At 49.4% G+C, this 19,070-nt stretch overlaps 1 protein-coding gene across 1 annotated transcript in view; it reads right to left on the bottom strand.

Moving 5' to 3' along the window:
* Positions 1-7,373: 7,373 nt before the first annotated feature.
* LOC144246548 (uncharacterized) overlaps positions 7,374-19,070 on the bottom strand; it is a 319,583-nt gene continuing 307,886 nt past the window's right edge. The window contains 1 exon segment of the mRNA XM_077784459.1: positions 7,374-8,091. Coding sequence (XP_077640585.1) covers positions 7,374-8,091 — 718 coding nt within the window.

The raw sequence follows: 19,070 nt of genomic DNA, 5'->3' as shown, positions 1-19,070 counted from the left end.
CAGGAGATGAGCAGAGAATGCACTCACAGGGGCTGTGGGCATTGGGATGTTCCAGCTTTAGGAGATCTCTCCAGGAGCTGCAGCTGCATTGTCCTGCAGCCAGAGGTTCCTGTGCCAAGGGCTGGCAGTGATTCTGCCCCAGGCACTTCTCAGCCCCTTCCCAGCCCTGACTGATTGAAGCTCTCTGTGCCTCTGTGCTGGGCCCGGGCTGGCTGCAGGCAGTGCCCCAGCCCTGCTGGGCTGGCAGAAGAGCTGCTCAGCAAGAGAAATGTGCTTTTGAAGCTCTGCTTGGTTACCAGGATCACCCTCTGTGCCCGGAGCCTGGCCCAGCTCAGCAGCACAGACACAGCACAAGGACTTTAATGACCCTCTGGGGCTTTGTGCTCAGCCCTGAACATCAGGCCCTGAGAGGGAGCTGCAGAAACCTCTGCAGAACTCCAAGCCAGAATCCAACTCCAAAGTTTCTTGGACTTTTAATGGGTCCCACTGAGGGACACAACTGAGAAAGTGTCCCCAGGCCCCAGGCGGAGCAGAGAACTGGAGGCACTGATGCCAGGTGGGGACAAAGAGAAGCCAAGTCTTGGTGCCCTGGGGCACAGCAGGGTCTGTGCCACCAAGGGCTGTGAGGAGACACCTTGTCCTGAGGCCCTGGGGCCTCCTGGCACAGCCCCAGCCAGGCTGGGCACTGTCAGCCCCTGCTCCTGCCCTCAGCATCCCCCCCATGCCCACATCCCAGTGGCCTCAAGGATCTGCTGGAAGGAGTCCCTGGGGAGCCTTGGTCAGGAATGGCCCTGGGGGCTCCTTCATGCTCCCAGGGACTGCAGGTTTTTCAAAGGACTTTGGCTTTTCCTTTTGCCTTGGAGTCTTTGAGAGGTTTCTGCAATCATGGCCCCAATTATCTGCTGTAATTAGTCCCTGGAGAGGCTTTGTACTCACAATCAGTTGGGCTCATTAATGCTTTGAGATACACAACTTTTTTCTGGTACTTTGGATTTTCCTACCTACATTGAGTGTTTTTTGTGCCATTTTGAGTCTCTGAGAGGTTTTTGTGCAATCCTGGACTCCAATTATCTCCTCCAAGGAGGCCAAGAGGAGCCTGTGTTAAGGATGGACTTCATGGGGACCCATTAATTCTTTGAGACACTTTTGGGTTTTCTTCTGATTTTGACACTTGGATAGGTTTGTGCAATCTTCTCGCAGGCCCTGAGGTTCCAGGACTCAGCTCCAAATGCAGAACGGGTCTCATTAGGATCAAGCAAGTCCTGACAAACCATGGCTCTGCCTTGATTTCCCTCTTGTCTGGGGCAGTTCATCAGGAAGTTTCTGTAGTGGTTTTGCTTTGCCAATTTGAGATTTCTCGGCCAATGCATTCATTAATGTGGTGGTTTCAGTGTTGTCTAATTACCAGTGCACTCACTAGAATATACTTACTCATTTCCTGCTGTGAGGTAGGATTAGGAGAAAGGCAAAGTGGGCTCAAAATTTTAAAAGTGTATAAAGAAAAGTTTATTAACAGCAACTAAAAGAGTGAGTGATGAGGATCAGAACAAAACTTTCAGAACACTTCCCCTCTCTATACAACTTGACAATGTAAAGCGACAAAACCTAAAATTTTCTGTCACTTTACCACCTCTACAATAGTCTGTCTTCAGTTCAGTTAGGGAGAGAAACTCCTCTTGTTAATGTTATGGAGGCTTATCCACAAGAAAACAGTTATCTCATGGCTTTTCATTTCCAGAAATAGCAGCTGCCTGGAATAATCTGCAATTGTGAAGTCCCTCCAATTTTTTCACAGCCGTTCCCAGAGCTCTGTTCATGAGCCTTGCCAGCTTATGGGGTATTGGTTTAAAGATGAGCTGTTTAAGAGCAAAGGTTCTCTTAATCTCTTTCTGAAATCATCTTCATCTCTGGGAACAGAGGTCTTCTTCTCTCCCTGAGGACTCAGGGTCTCATCACTCTGCTCTTTTTCTGTTCAAACTTCTCATTGGAGATCACAGCTACTACAACATTTGCTTACTTTAGCATGGAGGCCTTTGCTGAAACAAGTCATCTCCCCATACTTTTCAATGTGTTATGGGGAAAAAGAGAGTTTGAGGTATCAATGACATCCTTCTCCATAGCTTTAGCAGAGGATTTCAGCCCCAAGATCAAGGCATCTCCTCATCCCTCCCATCTAGGACTCAACTTCCTCTTCCCTGCCCTCGGTGTGTCCATGCTGCTCCTCTGTGTGCCTGCCCTGTGTCCTTTTCTCTCACTGGAGGGAGGATGGCAGCACTGGCAGAGTCAATATCTGCCCGGGGCTGAAGATGGTTCCGTGAGCCCGGCCGGGCTCAGTAGCCAACTTTGATTTTGGCCATGGTCCCTGGACATGAAGTCCAGTTCTTTTCCATAGGAATGAAGGGACATATCCCCACTGTTTTAGGGGCAGATGAGAGGTGACCACAAGAGGAAAAGGCCAGCCTGAGATGGCAGGTTTTTGTCTGGGAGATACTCTTGCATATAGGGAACATTTTTGGGAGAGTACCGATTTTGGCAATGTGCATCTGAAAAGACAGATGGTTCTTTTCCATAGGAAGGAAAGCACGGAGCACCAGTGCTCCAGGAGCTGATGAGAAGCAGACCTTGACATCCTAATACCACCCTGACCTGTCAGGTGGCTCCTGGCAGGCCAAGCCAGCCAGACCTGGTCCATGTTCCCTCAGTTCCATGGGGCCCCACAGTGTCCCAATGGTCCCTTGCTTCCAGGAGGCCCTGAGGTGTCACAATGTACCCTTGGTGACACGAGGCCCTGAAGGGTCGGAATGGTCTCCATGGTTCCATCAGGCCCTACAGAGTCATAATGGTCTCTGGGTCCATGAAGCCCCGCGGTGTCACCATGGCCCCTTGGTTCCATGGGCTCCAGTGGTGCCACAATGATCCCCTTGGTTCCATGAGGTGCTCACAGTGTCACAGTGATCTCCATGGGAAGGAAAGAACCGAGCCCCAGTGTGGCAGGGGCAGCCACCAGAGGCCAAGGCCAGCCAGACTTGATGGTACTGGCAGATTTTGTCTGGGAAAAACCCTTGGATGTAGGGAATTTTAGAGGTGAAATCCCAATTTCAGACATGGACACCCAAAGTAGAAGGATGGTTCTTTTCCACAGGAAGAAAAGCACGGAACACCCGTGTTTCAGGGACAGATGAAAGGCTTCCATCAGAGGCCTAAGGCAGCAAGACCTCTCTGTCCTGGTAGCTTTTGTCTGAAAGCAACCCTTGGATATAGGGAATTTGGGAAGTGGAACCCCAATTTCAGCCATTTCTGCATAGATAATAAGGATGGTTCTTTTCCATAGGAAGGAAAGCACAGAGCCCCACTGTTTCAAAGGCAGAAATGAAGAGAGGTGGCTCTTGAGAGGCCAAGCCAGCCAGACCTGTTTGTTCTGGCAGCTTTTGTCATGGAGAGATCCTTGGATATATGGAATTTGGGAGAAGGTATCTCAATTTTGACCATGAACACCTTGAGAAGAAGGACAGGTCTTTTTCATTGGAAGGAAAGCACTGACCCCAGTGTTTTGAAAGCAGGTGAGAGGCATCGCCAAGAGGCCAAGGGCAGCCAGATCTGTCTGTCCTGGCAGATTTCACTGGGAGCAATCATTGGATGTACAGAGTTTTGGAGGTGGAATCACAGTTCTGGCCATGGACGCCTGCTCAGGATGGATGTTTTTTTCCTATAGGAAAAAAAAAGCACAAAATCCAGGTGTTCTAGAAGAAGATGAGATGTGGCCAGCCTTAGGCCAAACCAGCCAGACCTCTCTCTCCTGACAACTTTCATCTAGGGGCTATCCTTGGACATAGGGCATTTTGGAGGTGGAATCTCAGTTTTGGCCGTGGACACCTAGACAGGAAGAAGAGTTCTTTTCATTAGGAATGAAAGCACAGAGTCCCAGTGTTTCAGAGGCACATGAGTGCGAGCCCTCAGGAAGCCAAGGCCAGCCAGATTTGTGATTCCTGGCTTCATTTTTCTGGGAGCGATCATTGGATATAGGGAATTCTGTAGGCAGATGCCCAATTTTGGCCATGGGTACCTGGTTGAAATGGATGTTTTCTTCCCATAATAAAGAAAAGCACATGGTCCCAGTGTTTGAAAGGCAGATGAGAGGTGGCCCCCGGGTGGCCAAGGCAGCCAGACTTGTTTCTCCTGGCAGATTTAATCTGGGAACAATCTTTGCAATATAAGCAAATTTGCAGAAGGAATCCCAATTTTGGCCCTGGATCCCTGGAGGAGAAGGACAGTTCTCTCTCATAGGAAGTGAAGCCCAGAGACCCAGTGCTTCAGAGGAGATGAGAAGCAGCTCTAATCATACCAAGGTGTTCAGGTGGACCCCAGGAGGCCCAGCCAGCCAGACCTGTTCCATGTTCCCGTGGTTCTGTGGGACCACACAGTGTCACAATGGTCTCCTTGGCTCCATCAGGCCCTGGAGTGTCACAATGTTCTCCTTGCTTCTGCAGTGTCACAATGGCTCTGTGCTTCCATGAGGCCTTGCAGTGTCACAATGGCTTTGTGGTTCCACAAAGCCCTGATGTGTCACAATGGCCCCTCAGCTCTGTGTGCCCTCGCTGTGTCACAATGGCTCCTCTGTGACACTGCAGCTGCACAAGGTCACCATGGACCCTTGGTTCCTTGTGATCACTGAATTCCACGGTGGTTTCCTTGATTCCATGAGTCCCCACAGTGCCACAATGATCCCCTTGGTTCCAAAACTTCCCACAGTGTCACAATGGCCCCTTGGTTCCATGAGGATCTGCAGGGTCACACAGGTTTGTGACATTTGTCCTTGCTGCCCCTCACATCCCCTGCCCCACAAACATCCCCGAGCCACCCGTGAGGGACAGGCCCTGCTGTGCCAGGCTGGGCTCAGGGCTTGGCCTTTCTGCTTCCCCCAGCCAGCCCATGCCTTGCTCAACATTGCAGTTCCCTGCTCTGAGCCTTGGGCTCCCTGCAATCCTGGTCTCAAGGATCTGGTCTCACCAGTCCCTGGTAGCCTTTGGCAGACCCTGTCCTCAGTGGGACCCAGTGATGCTCCAAGGGACTTGGAGTTTTGCTTCTGACTCCTTGAGCAGCTTCTTCAGCCTTCTCTCAGTGCCTCATGATCCTGGACAGGGGCTCGAATCCACCGTGGGGATCATCAAAACAAAGAAAACCCTCAGGGACGCTTTGTCTTCTTTCAATCGTCTTCAGGTCTCCAGGGCTTGTGCGGCTGATTGAAGCCAGTTTGGAGTTCTGTTAAGGAGGAAGATTTCCAAGTTCACCTCATGACTTCTTTTCTTTTATCAATGTAATATTTTTTTATTTCCCAATTCAGAGAAGAGCTGTTAGAAGTATTCCCCAGGTGATCTTGACGCTAAAGTTCCTCTTAGGAGGTCTGGGCATGTAGAAGAATGAGCCCCGTGAGGGCTGACCCTGTTTGGACAAGCTGCTCCTCACCCCCAGCCTCACCATGTCTGACATTGCCCACCTGGCACTGACATCCCTGTGCCCTGCAGCAGAACCTTGTCCCTGAGCTCTGCAGCTCCATGTCCCAGCCCATTGCACCGTGTCCCACCTGCTCTCCTCAGGGCTCTGCCTGCACACAGGGCCAGGAGAAGTTTTCCTGTTGGGAAGGAAAGAATGGAAAAGCCTGAGCAGGTTTCCTAAACAACAAACCCCACTCAGGAACCACCTGCTCAGTACAGGCTGCCTGGATTGGTGTCACCTTTCTACAAGGGACAGTGTGACCAGAAATGATCTCTGGAAGCAGAATTCTCTGAGTCTCCCAGCTGAATTCTCTGTCCCTGTCCTTTTCCTGGATCTCTGTTGCAGATGGAAGCTGCTGGTGCCATCCTCACTTTTAACCTCTTTTTAGAATGCAGGCAGATATTCCCAGCTGTGTTGAGCAGGATTTCCTCAATGTTTCTATAAATCTTTTGTGTTCCACATGGAACGAAGGGGCCATTTTGGCACTTAAGGGGTGATGTGGAAGCAAGGAGTCAATTGTGACCCTGGGGTCCCATGGAACCAAGGAGTCCATGGTGACACAGCAGGGCAGCATGGAGCCAATGGTCCATGGTGACACTGCCCATCCAAGGAGGCCATTTGGACATTGTGGAAGCTCATGGAGCGAGGTGGCCATTGTGACACTGAAGAACTTCATGGCACCAAATATCCATGGGGACACAGCAGGGCATCATGGGAACCCAGGAATCGCTTTTGGCAGTGTGGAAACTCCTGGAAACAGGGGCTGTTGTGGCACTGCAGAACCAACACAGCTGCTGCACCTTGTCCCCTGCCCTGCACAGCTCCTTGGGAGGCACGGCAGGAGCAGCACCCTGGGAGCCTCGGGAATGCCCCTCTGGGATCCATGGCACACTTTCCCAGGGGCTGGAATTCCAGTTCCCAGCCAGGAAAAGATGTTCCTGCCCTTGAAGGCAAAGCTCTTATGGAAGAGCCAGAAGCTGAGTGGAGCAAGATCTTAGAGTGACATTTCACTGCCAGCCTTCCTAACTTCACCCATGGTTGTTGTAGCTCATGGATTGGGAATGAAATCAGGGCAGGGTCTTTGGTGGGACCTGCCCTGGGTCAAGGGAGGCCCTGAGAGAGAAACTGAATATGCAAAGAGAGGTGGGAGGGAAAGGAGGACACAAACACAATCAACTGAGAAGGTGGCACTCTGAAAAGCCAAACAAAACTGACTGAAAATTAATGGGACAGAAATCAATAATTCTGAAAGTTTTATTTACTATCAAAATATATCCCATACACCCAGCTGCACACAATCATGATCCCACACCATTTAAATTTGGATCCCACTTTTCCTAATTTCCCTCCTACCCCATCTCACCCTGGAGGCTGTGGAATTGGATATTTTGTCATGGGTTAGAATTTTTTGAGGTGGAAACAAGCCATTTTGAGGTGGGATTGTAACCTTTTGTGGTAAAATTTGGTTTTTTCAGTGAGACGGAGTCATTTTGAGGTGACAGATCAATCCATCTTGACTTCAGGAGTGCAAAGATATGGACAACACTGCCTGAAATCCCCCAAGAACCCAAAAATCCTCCAGAATATGTGCCCAAAGTATAAATTCCTTCTCAAATACCTGTTTAAGGGTTGGACTTTGGAAATCTCTGAATAATTACTTTCTTTTCAGTCCTATTTCAGGTGTTTTTATTTGATAAGGAAAAATCAGAAGAACATTAGGGCCAAACCAAAAAGATAACCAGTCAGATGTCTTCCCAAGATGGATCACAGGGAATGTGGGTCACAAGGCCTGTGCCCAGAATGGGTCTTCCCATGGGGGTAAGGCTGGAGCAGTGTACAAAGCTCTTCATGCAGTTGGGGGACTCACAGGACTTCCTTTACTAGTGCCTCCATTGGTGTTTGGTCAAGTGAGAGCTCTGGGTGAAGCTCTTCCCACACCGGGGACACTCGTAGGGCCTCTCCCTGGTGTGGATGCGCCGGTGCTTGACAAGGGTGGAGTTGCACTTGAAGCTCTTCCCACAGTCGGGGCAGCGGAAGGGCCTCTCCTCTGTGTGAATCCGCTGATGGCAGAGGAGATTTGAGCTGGTCTTAAACTTCTTCTGACACTCAGGACACTCAAAGGGCCTCTCCCCAGTGTGGATCCTCTGGTGGATGTTCAGGTTGGACCTCTGGCTGAAGCCCTTCCCACATTGCTCACACTTGTATGGCCTTTCCCCAGTGTGGGTGATCTGGTGGCAGATCAAGTGGGATTCCATCCTGAAGCTCTTCCCACATTCCTCACACTTGTAGGGCCTCTCCCCAGTGTGGATGTGCCGGTGGGTGACGAGGGTGGAGTTGCGCTTGAAGCCCTTCCCACAGTGAGGGCAGTGGAAGGGCCTCTCATCCGTGTGAATCCACTGGTGCAGGAGGAGAGTGGAGCTGGTGTGAAACCTCTTCTGACACTCGGGACACTCGTAGGGTCTCTCCCCAGTGTGGATGCGTTGGTGGGTGACAAGGGCAGAGCTGCAGCTGAATCCCTTCCCACACTCCCCACACTTGTAGGGCCATTCCCCGGTGTGGATCATCAGGTGTCGTTTCAGATTGTTGCTCTGCCTGAAGCTCTTCCCACACTCCAAGCACTTGTAGGGCTTCTCCCCATCATGAAGCTTCTCAGGGACCACCAGCTCCGAGCTCTGGCTGAAGCTCTGCCCACCTTCCTGGCCCAGGGTGGGTCTTTGCTCCTCAGAACACCCTGGGCTGGGTTTGCAGCCCTTCCTCCTGTGGGATCTCTGGGGATTTTCCTCCCTGTTGGATTCCTGTGCCAAGGTGTGGAAAAATGATGGGAGACAAGTCCATTCTATAATGTCAACAAGTCTCAGTTTATTCCAAGCACACATGTACAGTTATACCCATTATAATGAAGCTCATGCATATTGCAAAAATTAGGCTCATCATTGGTGTATTAAAAACAGGTCAACCCCGCCTTTGGAGCTTTCTGAGCTTGCTTTGTTTTCCCTTACATTTATCTTTTTGCTGACCATTCTACTGTTGTGAACCAGCTTACCCAAGGACATAAGATATTATTGCTACATCTGCTATTGCTGCACTATGCAATTTTCAGCTACTGCTTCACTAACTGCACGTAGTCATGTCCTTTCTCACGAAGCCATTCATCCACAAAACTCTCCACATTTCTTATTAGTCATGCTGTGACATTCAATAGCCCATTATCAGCAAATGTCTGTCCTGAGGGAGGATTGATTGTGGAAGAGATAAGTAAAAACTGTCCACTTAACACAGGACAACTGCCATACAGATGGCAAAAAGAACACATCTTGCTTTTCAGTCTGGGACAGGAGGACACAAACAAAATCAGCTGAGAAGGCAGCACTCTGAAAAGCAAACCAGAACTGACAGAAACTGAATGGGACAGAAATCAATAATTCTGATAGTTTTACTTATTATCAAAATAAATTACACCCACCCAGCCCCACACAATCCTTACCCCACACCCTCAAATTTGGATCTCACTTCTCCCGATCACCTTCCAACCCCATCTCATCCTGGAGGCTGAGGAATTGAGCAATTTTAGCATGGGACTGAGGTGAGAACCAGCCATTTTGAGGTAGGATTGAGTCACTTTGAGGTGACAGACAAATCCACTTTGGGTTTTGGAGTGCAAAGATATGGAGAATACTACCAGATATCCCCCAAGAACCCACAAATCCTCCAGAATATGTTCCTGAAGAGAGCCCGACAGAGGAATGGTTGAACGACAAGGGACATGATACTGTAAAATTAATCCAAGTAGGGAGGGCTACGTGACTGCTGCAAAGTTCGCATGGCCCTGAAGAGTAGATGGTGTGCAGAAAGCAGGATATTGAAACTGCTTGGTATGTAGAAGTAGATAGAGAAGAACAAAGAGGTACTAAGCTGTTCTAACTGCAAGGCCAGCTGGACAGGCATGTATCGATCACAAAGATAGTTTTAAGATAATAGTACAAGTCACATAGCAACCAATCATGAGCTTGGCTTTTGCAATATGTATGAGCTAATTAACGAACATATATAAACTGTGTAATCTGTCACAATAAACTGAGACTTGATGATCATGATATCATGAGTCTTGTCTCCCGCGGCATCCCTCTAACAACTGGCGCCCGAAAGCAGGGACCTGATCCGAGCCTAAGGCGAGAGAGGTGCTGTGTTGGAGTTTGGGTCCTGCGGCTGGAAGGACGGCGAAAATAAAGAGAAGAGCCGATACTCTCTGCTCCGCGCCCTGAGTGACCGCAGTGGCGAGCTCAGCCGATACGTGCTGCCGAAGCCTGAAGGAGCCAGCAACGGTACCGACGTAATCATGGAAAGGCAAGCAGCATATGATTTATTTAGTGCTTCTCTTAGAAAAAGGCAGATTAGGGGGATTGACTTAGATAAGGATCTCCCTTCGCTATTGCATCATGCTGAGTCTTACAGCTTTTTCGTTAATCCCCATAGTGTTCATGAACTTTCAGAATGGAGAAGATATAGGGATAAGTTGTGGGAATTAGTGTTAGATGAGGATAAACCGGGCAAGAAAATGAGTAAACTTTGGAGAGTGATTGATAACGAATTCTTAATGTGTCAGGCAGAAAAGAGGGCAGTGGAAGCGATATGGACAGCTCTGGAGAAAAATAAGGAATGTAAACCCTCGCTTCTCTCCAGTGAGCCAAAGCTTCCGGTTCTCACAAATTTTCCCATTCCCATCTCTGCTTCTGAAATGCCTGTACCTCCCATAGACACTAGTAGCATTGAGGTGCTGGAAATTGAGATCCAAATTGCTTTATGCAACGGGACTGGGATCCCAAATTCACTTTTTGTGAACGGGAATCAGGTAGAACGGAGCGGGCGCGGGGCCAGACAGAGCGTGGCCGGCCAGCACCAAGCCGGAGGCGAGCCCGGGGCGGAGCGGACATCAGCCGAGAGACGGAAGGCTCCTTGCTGCCGAGCAGCAGCGCAAGGGGGGAGAGGGGCGTTCCTGGGGCTCAGCCGCGCTGGAGCCGGAGCAGGCAGGGCGCGGCCGTGGCGGGGGTGTCTCTTCTCCCATCCACAAGGTGGCGCAACAAGGACGGGAGCGAGGCGGCGCCGCCCCTCATCTCCCCGCAGCGCCCAGCAATGGCGGCGGAGATGGCGGCACAGTCCTGGTTGCCATGGCAGCGACAACGCCGAGAGCAGCAGCGCCACCGGTGGCGGGATCGCGACACTACAGCAAAAATTTCAACAGCATCTTCCCAATTTCTTACAAGAGTCAGAGACGTAATGAAAAAGTACAGCAGTACCGAGTGTTTTCCAAGATACCAAGAAGGATGAACATTATGTGAATCAATGTTATTTCAAATATGATATGGATAAAAATCACTGTATAAAGATAGAAATGTTAGTAATGATTTAATTACCAAAAATGTCTCTGAAAACAAAGAGTTAAGAAAATGTCATCTGATGGAATTTTAGTATTAAGTTTGTAATCTCTGTCTTTGGGTTTTTATAGATAATAATATAAGTAATAGTGATTTTTAAGTTTTATAGATAATACGATAAATAGTGATTGTTAAGTTTTTGTAAGTAATGATAAGTAGTGATTGTTACTAATGTTATATGAGTGCTTTAAAAGGATTGTCTTAAACTATTTTAAACATTTCTTGTTAATAGGTTAATCATAAAATGTGAGTTGTATGATTTTTGTGATAAGAATTATTATTAAGGTATTAAGGTGTTGTTATAGTATTTACAGTCAGTTTTCATATGTTTTATTGTCTCTTTAGGTGATTGATTACAAGATGTTTTTTCAGGATCCTGTGTTTTTGATTTTTTAACTACTCATGTGTTTTCTTTATCCAATCTTTTATGCAGCTGCAATTCATCTTCCTTTAAAAATTCATTGTCCAAATTTTAGTTCAAGATTTCAGACTTCAAGTTTTCAGATTTCTGAAGAAAGGGTTTGTTGTATTTAGAGAATTTTTGTCTTGAAAGAGATTTTAAACAGGTTCAATTATTTAATAGTTTGATAAATTTTTAATAATAAGGTTTTTTACTTATAACTGTTATTTCTAGGACTTTTGTTTTATAATGTGTTAAAACATATCCTCCAATTAAAGTTTGAGCTCTGGCCAAGGTCTGGCTCTACGTGGATGGTGTGATTGACCCAGGTGTTTTCTGCATCAAAAAGTATTCAAGTCCTTTTGGCTTGACAATTTGACCATGTAGGGCAGCTGAGCCTCAAAAGGAGTTTTGGAGAAACATGATCCGGACATGTTTTATCCAAATCTCTGTTGTTTTAAGGTTTATCAGCTGCTTCAGACTCTGGGATGACAATTTGATAGTGTAGCACTTGGTAACTGTGATTTTATATGTAATATTAATTGTGTATGCATTGTTTTGTTCTTGATGTTTTTTCATGTTTATAACAAAGATGTTGATATTTCCATTTCTTCATGCAAATTTTAGGAAACAGAATTGAGAGAGGACCCTCCAGTCCCTGTGGGGAGTGTTGAGTTTGTTTTGTGTTTTAGCAGGTGCAGAATCTGGATAGATTTCATTGAAGAATGTTAAACTTATCAATTTCAAGAGAACACTAATCTCTCCACAAGTAAATCAGAGGATGCACAGCAAAAGTGGATTGTACAAAGATTTGTGTTTCACCCACAGAAGATTGTAGGCTTTTAAGTTTTTTCATAAGTGTGTTTTTAATTATGTTATAGACTTTTTTTACTAAGTTTTAATGAGTTTTAGTAATGCCTGTGATTTTTCTGTTCATTTTACCATTGTTTTTCAATGGCAAAAGAAAAAGAGGGACAATCAATTAGATAATCAAAAGCATAACATTAAGTTTATCATAAATATAGTTTGTATTTAGAATTAAGTTTGTTCCTTTCATGTTAAACAGAACAATCAAAAACATGAGAAATATGAAGTGGGGTGCACTTCTGTAATATAACCTCATTTTTCACCCCACGAGTTACTTCAGTGCAAGCTCTCACACAATTGAAAATCCTAGCCTACTGGACAGAAAAATAAATTAATATTCCATCTAAAATGTTGAGTGAGCTTGCCACAAATATAGGTAGTATCTGTCATGCAGTTCTGCAAAACAGAGCAGCTGCCACTAATTTACTTCTTCTAGCCCAAGGTCATAGTTGTGAAGAATTTGAAGGAATGTGCTGTATGAACTTATCTGATCACTCTACATCTATCCACAAGCAAATACGAAAATTGACTGAGCTAACTCAACAGTTAAAGGTAGAGGATAGATTAGGTTTAAAAAGATAGCTAAAAGGATTGGGGATCGGACCATGTTTGAGGGACATCATCAAATATGGCATAATAGTTCTAAGCATAATTGTGATACTTTTGCTTGTTTTGCCCTGTGTGTTTACTTGCTTGCAAGGCTTGATGCAGCAGCTTTTGCAGAAAATGCTGAATGCACACCTTCTTGTACAAAAGGAAAACGGGGGAGATGAAGAGAGCCTGACAGAGGAATGGTTGAACGACAAGGGACATGATACTGTAAAATTAATCCAAATAGGGAGGGCTACGTGACTGCTGCAAAGTTCGCATGACCCTGAAGAGTAGGTGGTGTGCAGAAAGCAGGATATTGAAACTGCTTGGTATGTAGAAGTAGATAGAGAAGAACAAAGGAGTCCTAAGCTGTTCTAACTGCAAGGCCAGCTAGACAGGCATGTATCGATCATAAAGATACTTTTAAGATAATAGTACAAGTCACATAGCAACCAATCATGAGCTTGGCTTTTGCAATATTTATGAGCTAATTAACGAACATATATAAACTGTGTAATCTGTCACAATAAACTGAGACTTGATGATCATGATATCATGAGTCTTGTCTCCCGCGGCATTTCCCTCTAACAGTCTGTGTGACATCACAGACATGTCATTGTGACATCACAGAGATGTCAGTGTGACATCAAAAAAAGTTGTGTGACACCACAGACAGCTGTGTGACATTAAAGAGAGTTGTGTGACATCACAGAAATGTCAGTGTGACATCAAAGAGAGTTGTGTGACATCAGAGAGATGTCTCTGTGACATCAGAAAATACTGTGTGACATCACAGAGATGACCGTGTAACATCACAGGAGGTTGTGTGACATCACAAAGGTGTCCATGTGACATCACAGAGAACGGTGTGACATCACAGGGAAGTCAATGTGACATCACAGAGAGCTGTGTGAAATCAGAGATGTCAGTGTGACATCACAGAGATGTCCGTGTGACATCACAGGAGGTTGTGTGACATCACAGAGATGTCCATGTGACGTCACAGAGAGCTGTGTGACATCAGAGAGATGTCAGTGTGACGTCACAGAGAGCTATGTGACGTCACAGATATGTCAGTGTGACCTCACAGATATGTCTCTGTGACATCACAGGAAGTTGTGTGACATCACAGAGATGTCAATGTGACCTCACAGAGAGATTTGTGACATCACAGGGTTAGTGTGACATCACAGAGAGCTGTGCCACGTCACAAAGGTTTCAGTGTGAAACCATAGAGATGTCATTGTGACATCATAGGAGGTTGTATGACATCACTTAGATGACCGTGTGGCATCACAGAGAGCTGTGTGACATCACAGAGATGTCAGAGTGACCTCACACAGATGTCTTTGTGACATAAAGTGGAGGTTGTGTGACATCACAAAGGTGACCTTGTGACATGACAGAGAGGAGTGTGACATCACAGAGATGTCCATGTGACATCACAAAAAGCTGTGTGACATCACAGAGAGCTATGTGACATTAAAGACAGTTGTGTGACGTCACAGAAATGTCAGTGTGACATCAAAGAGAGTTGTGTGACATCAGAGAGATGTCTGTGTGACCTCCCAAAAAGCTGTGTGACATCACAGAGATGATTGTGTGACCTCACAGGAGATTGTTTGACATCACAGAGATCTCAGTGTGACATCACAGAGAGCTGTGTAACGTCACAGACATGTCAGTGTGACATCAAAGAGAGTTGTGTGACATCACAGAGATGTCCATGTAACATCACAGAGAGCTGTCTGACATTAGAGAGATGTCAGTGTGACATCACAAAAATGTCTCTGTGACATCAGAGGAGGATGTGTGAGAGCACAGCGATGTCCATGTGACATCACATAGAGCTTTGTGGCGTCACAGAGTTGTCTGTGTACATCACAAGAGATATTGTGACATCAGAAAGATGTCCCTGTGAAATCACAGAGAGTTGTGTGACATCACAGAGATGTCAGTGTGACATCACAGGAAGTTGTATTATATCACAGAAATGTTTGTGGAACATCACAGAGGGCTTTGTGACATCACATAGCTGTCACTGTGACATCACAAACAGCTATGTGACCTCACAGTTTCAGTGTGACATCACAGAGATGTCCGTGTGACATCACAGAGAGGCCAAAGGCCTGTCCCAAAGCACTGGGGCAGGTGAGGCAGGAGAGCTGGGAGCAGCTGCCTCAGCTCCTGAAGCCCTGCCAGCCCAAGGGGCTGCTTTGCCCAGCGCAGCTTCAGCCACTGCCCCTGTTGCCTTCAGGGGAAGGCAAGGCGACCTGGTTTCAAGGAACAGCACGGCAGCCCAGTCTCCCCTGGGCCACTCGGGCTAACGACACGCGCTGGACACCAATGTGGTGGACGGTCGAAAGCCTTTATTATCTTATCTCATGGGTTTAAATAGTCTTGGGGGACTCTGCTACGTCAGGAAGGGTTGGTAGGGTCTCTAGGGTTAGTCAGGAGTGGAAAACTACTGGGTTAGGTGTGGTTACATTCTTTGGGGTAAATGGATAACATGTTGCAGGGTGAGAGGGGGATGGGGGTCTTTCTTTCCGTCACATCCCGAAATCTTCCGTTCGCCTGTCCCTATCTACTACAGCCCCCTTCTCACCATCCAAGGATCCTTAGTGAGCACTGCGAGACCTCAGTCAGGCTCCACATTCTTTTGGCCTGGCGGAACAAAAGTGTGTGAAAGGCCACCCTGCTGCCACAGGGCCCAGAGGCCAAAGGCCTGTCCCGCAGCACTTGGGCAGCTGAAGTGGGAGGCAGGAGAGCTGGGAGCAGCTGACCCAGTGCCTGAAGCCCAGCCAAGTTCCAGCGACTGCGTTCCCCAGCCCCACGCTGCCTGCACGGCTTCAGCTGCTGCCCCTCCTTACCAGCGAGGGATTATCCCTGAGCAAGAGGAGGGCCCTCAGAACCTGGCGGCACATCTCTGTGCACTCACTCAGCAAGTGTGTCGACAAGAGATCCATGATGATGTCACTGCATGCGCTCAAGTCCAGGCAATGCAGGACCTGAAAGGCACAGGGCAGTGACAGGGGACCTGGCAGGCAGGAGCCCAGAACCGCACAGGGCGGGGACCAGGCAGCAGCACAGGGCGTGGGCACCGTCCCAGGCAGCTGCGGCTACGAGAGGGCAGAGAGCTGGGAGGCAGCGCCGGCCTTCAGACTCACCCCCACAAGGAATGCCAGGGCAGGGAAGTGCCAGTATGGCATCTCTTTGCTGAGCAACTCAAGGAGACAGCCTGAGATGCTTTTGCACAAGGGGGTGGATTCATTGCACATCCCTCTGGAAGGCAGAAAATGGCCCTAAGATGTGGCAGCAGCTCTCTGGGCTGAGAAAGTCTGAGAAAATCAGAGGAAAGAATGAAAAAACATTCTTATATTAACATGCTGCACCTGGTATTGTGAACGTGTGGAATATGTTACAGAGATTTGTCTACCAAAGGGTGCTTTCTTAATTAACTAATGGCAATCGTGTCTAGACTAGAAAACCAATTCAATCAACCTAGATCATAACTATCTATAAGAACAATGGGTTTCCTAATAAAGATTATTATTGATCAGACTTCTGCAACACATGAAGTCAGTGATAATGATTACCCAGCTGGGGGCCTGCTCCTACGACACTAAGACCCTGAGCTGGGGGGGAAGCCCCTCCCAGGACAGACTGATGCAGTTCTTGTCTTTACCCCCCACCCTGCAGGGGGACTTGGGCCCTTTGAGATGTGGCTGCTACTGGGCACCCTCCTCTCCCAGCCTTTCCCAGTCTGCTTGGCCGTCCCTCGTGCCTCTGGCCCACAGCCACAGGGACTGAGTGGAATACCCCAGACACAGAGCACAAATGCCGGGAGCAATGGGGAGAAGGGGGTCTCACCTGGCCAGCAGACCCACGGCATAATGGTGGGTGTCAGCACAGAGCAGCGTGTCCCAGCCACGCTTGCGTTCCATTGACAACACCACATCCTCATAGTCCATTTGGCACAGCAGGGACTTCAGGGTCCTCACTGCAAACCTGAGTGCAGAGCAAAGCCCAGGTCACACTGGGAGCACTGGCTCCTGCCCTGGCCGTGTGGCAGGGACAGAAGGACTGGGATAGAGCACCTGCTGGGGCTGGTGGCAAGGCCGTGTTCTTCCTGGCATCCCTTCCAGTAGGAATCAACCGCCTCTGGCATCTCTTTGGTGCTGAAGAACACTTGGAAGAGCAGATGCACAAATAACTGCGGGAAATGCTCCATCACTATATCTGGGACACAGGGCTCCTGGAGGATCTTCCACATCACCACAGTTGCCTGCAAAGGACGAAGCCCCCCGAGGCAGCGTTCAGTGCCGAGGTGTTCGTGTGACAGGGCCCGAGCGTGGCAGGGAGAGGCCCAGAGAGACACAGGGGGAGCAGCGGGCCTGGTGGCCCTGCAGCTGTCCCTAGGCCAGCTTTCAGGCCCTGAGGCAGGGAGATGCAGTGGGGGAAGGAGGATGGAGAGCTGCTGGACAGGTGGCCTTGGGGCCAGCAAAGGCCACTGGCAGAAACTCACAGCCAGGACAAAGACACCCGTTTTGTCCCCATCGGAGGTGCACGTGCTGTGCTCTGGCCAGCTCCCCAGCACATCCAGGAGTATCTGCTGTGCCAGCTCTGCAGTCCAGGGCGTGCACATGATGGTCTTCCACATGGCCATGGCAGCTCTGTGGGGTTAGAGCTCTGTTTCAGGGGATCTCAGACACAGCACCGTGGCCTGGGCATCTCTAGGGGCCTGGGTTGACTGCCGGCTCTGCCTTTGCTCACTGCCCCTCTCCAGCAGCAGCCAGGCAGCCCAGCCCTGTGGGGACAGGCCCCTGTGGGGCAGCGAGGGAGAATGGCAGCAGGCTCGGGGGCTGACGTGCCAGGGCTGGCAGAGGGAGCAGCCAGAGGGCCCTGGGACTCTCTGTGGGTCAGACACCTGGCACAGGCTGTGCAGGGCGATGGGTTGGGGTGAGCCCTGAGCCCTCTGGGCAGGTGGGCCCCATACCTGTCACAGGATGGGGCCACACGCAGGAGTGTCATTACTGCGTCATTTGGCTGCGATTCTGTGAGATACAGCAGGGCGTTGTCCAGCCTATGCCCATCAGAATCATTGGCCATGAGCCACTGGTGGATGTATCTCACCATGGCAGGCACCTGGAGAAGGCACAGGGAGACTTGGGAAGCTGCCAGAGGGAGCAGTGTTCCCAGGGTCCCCAGAGAAGTGCTTCCCTTCCCACTGCACTGCGATGGCCTCAAAGGCTCACAGGGGCCAGCACTGTGGCTTGGGAAGCCGTGTGACTCATGGGGGAATTGAAGCCTGGCCACAGCTGCCTACTTGCTCTGCTCTGGAAACACCCCTCTGCACAAGCAAATCCAGCAGGGCGGCACTGGTCTCATGTCCGAGGAGCTCTGAGTATGCTCTGAGCCCAGGACCCATGGCGCCGGTCTCTTCCTGCCAAATTCTCTTGATGAATTTGCAAACAAGCTGTAGGAGAAGGGCAAGAAGCCATGGAGTGCTGCAGGTGTGCTGCTGGGCTGAGCAGTGACAGCAGGCCCAGCCCAGGTGGGGATGGCTGCAGGTACCTGCGCTGTTCTGCGGAAGCGGCCACGGGTGCGTTCCTGCTCTCGTGTGCGCTGCACGGCTGCACCTGGCAAAGAGCGAGCGCAGCCCGAGCTGAGGGGCTGCGGGAGAGGCCGGAGAACACAGCCCAGCCCTGCACTGCCCAGGCAGGGACAGCCCCGTGACGGCCCAGTGCACGGAGCACGGCTGTGGGTGTCTGCCCGGCCCCTATTCCATCCAGTCCATGGCCATGGCCCCAGGGGATGGGATGGGATGGGATGGGATGGGATGGGATGGGATGGGATGGGATGGGATGGGATGGGATGGGATGGGATGGGATGGGATGGGATGGGATGGGATGGGGCCAAGCTGGCTGCAGGAACCAGCCCTGTGGCCCAGCTCTGCCACTCACCCTTCTGCCGTGGCTGGAACTGCTCCACCTCTTCAGGCTGCTGTGCTGGGGCAGCTTCAGGGCCTTCTTTCTCCTCCTTGCCCCAGGCCAGCTTGGGCACGCTCGCAGGTCTGTGCTCTGTGTCACTACCTGGATTCATGGCTACTTGTAGGAGAAGGTGGCTCGGAAAAGGTCCGAGTCAGCAAGTCCTGCACTCTGGTCCTGGGGGCTTCAGCCACAAGGACAGGAGACTCCTGTCAAGGATGGTGCAAAGCAAATGCCACAGTCTGCCCTCGAAGACAGCTGCAGAAGAGATGCCTCAGGAAGTCCAGGGCTCACCAAGTG

This window comes from Lonchura striata, chromosome 6, assembly GCF_046129695.1.
Source record: "Lonchura striata isolate bLonStr1 chromosome 6, bLonStr1.mat, whole genome shotgun sequence".
NCBI classification, from domain to species: Eukaryota; Metazoa; Chordata; class Aves; order Passeriformes; family Estrildidae; genus Lonchura; species Lonchura striata.
Note: the sequence above shows the minus strand (reverse complement) of the source record. Positions and strands in the feature narration are given on the sequence as shown.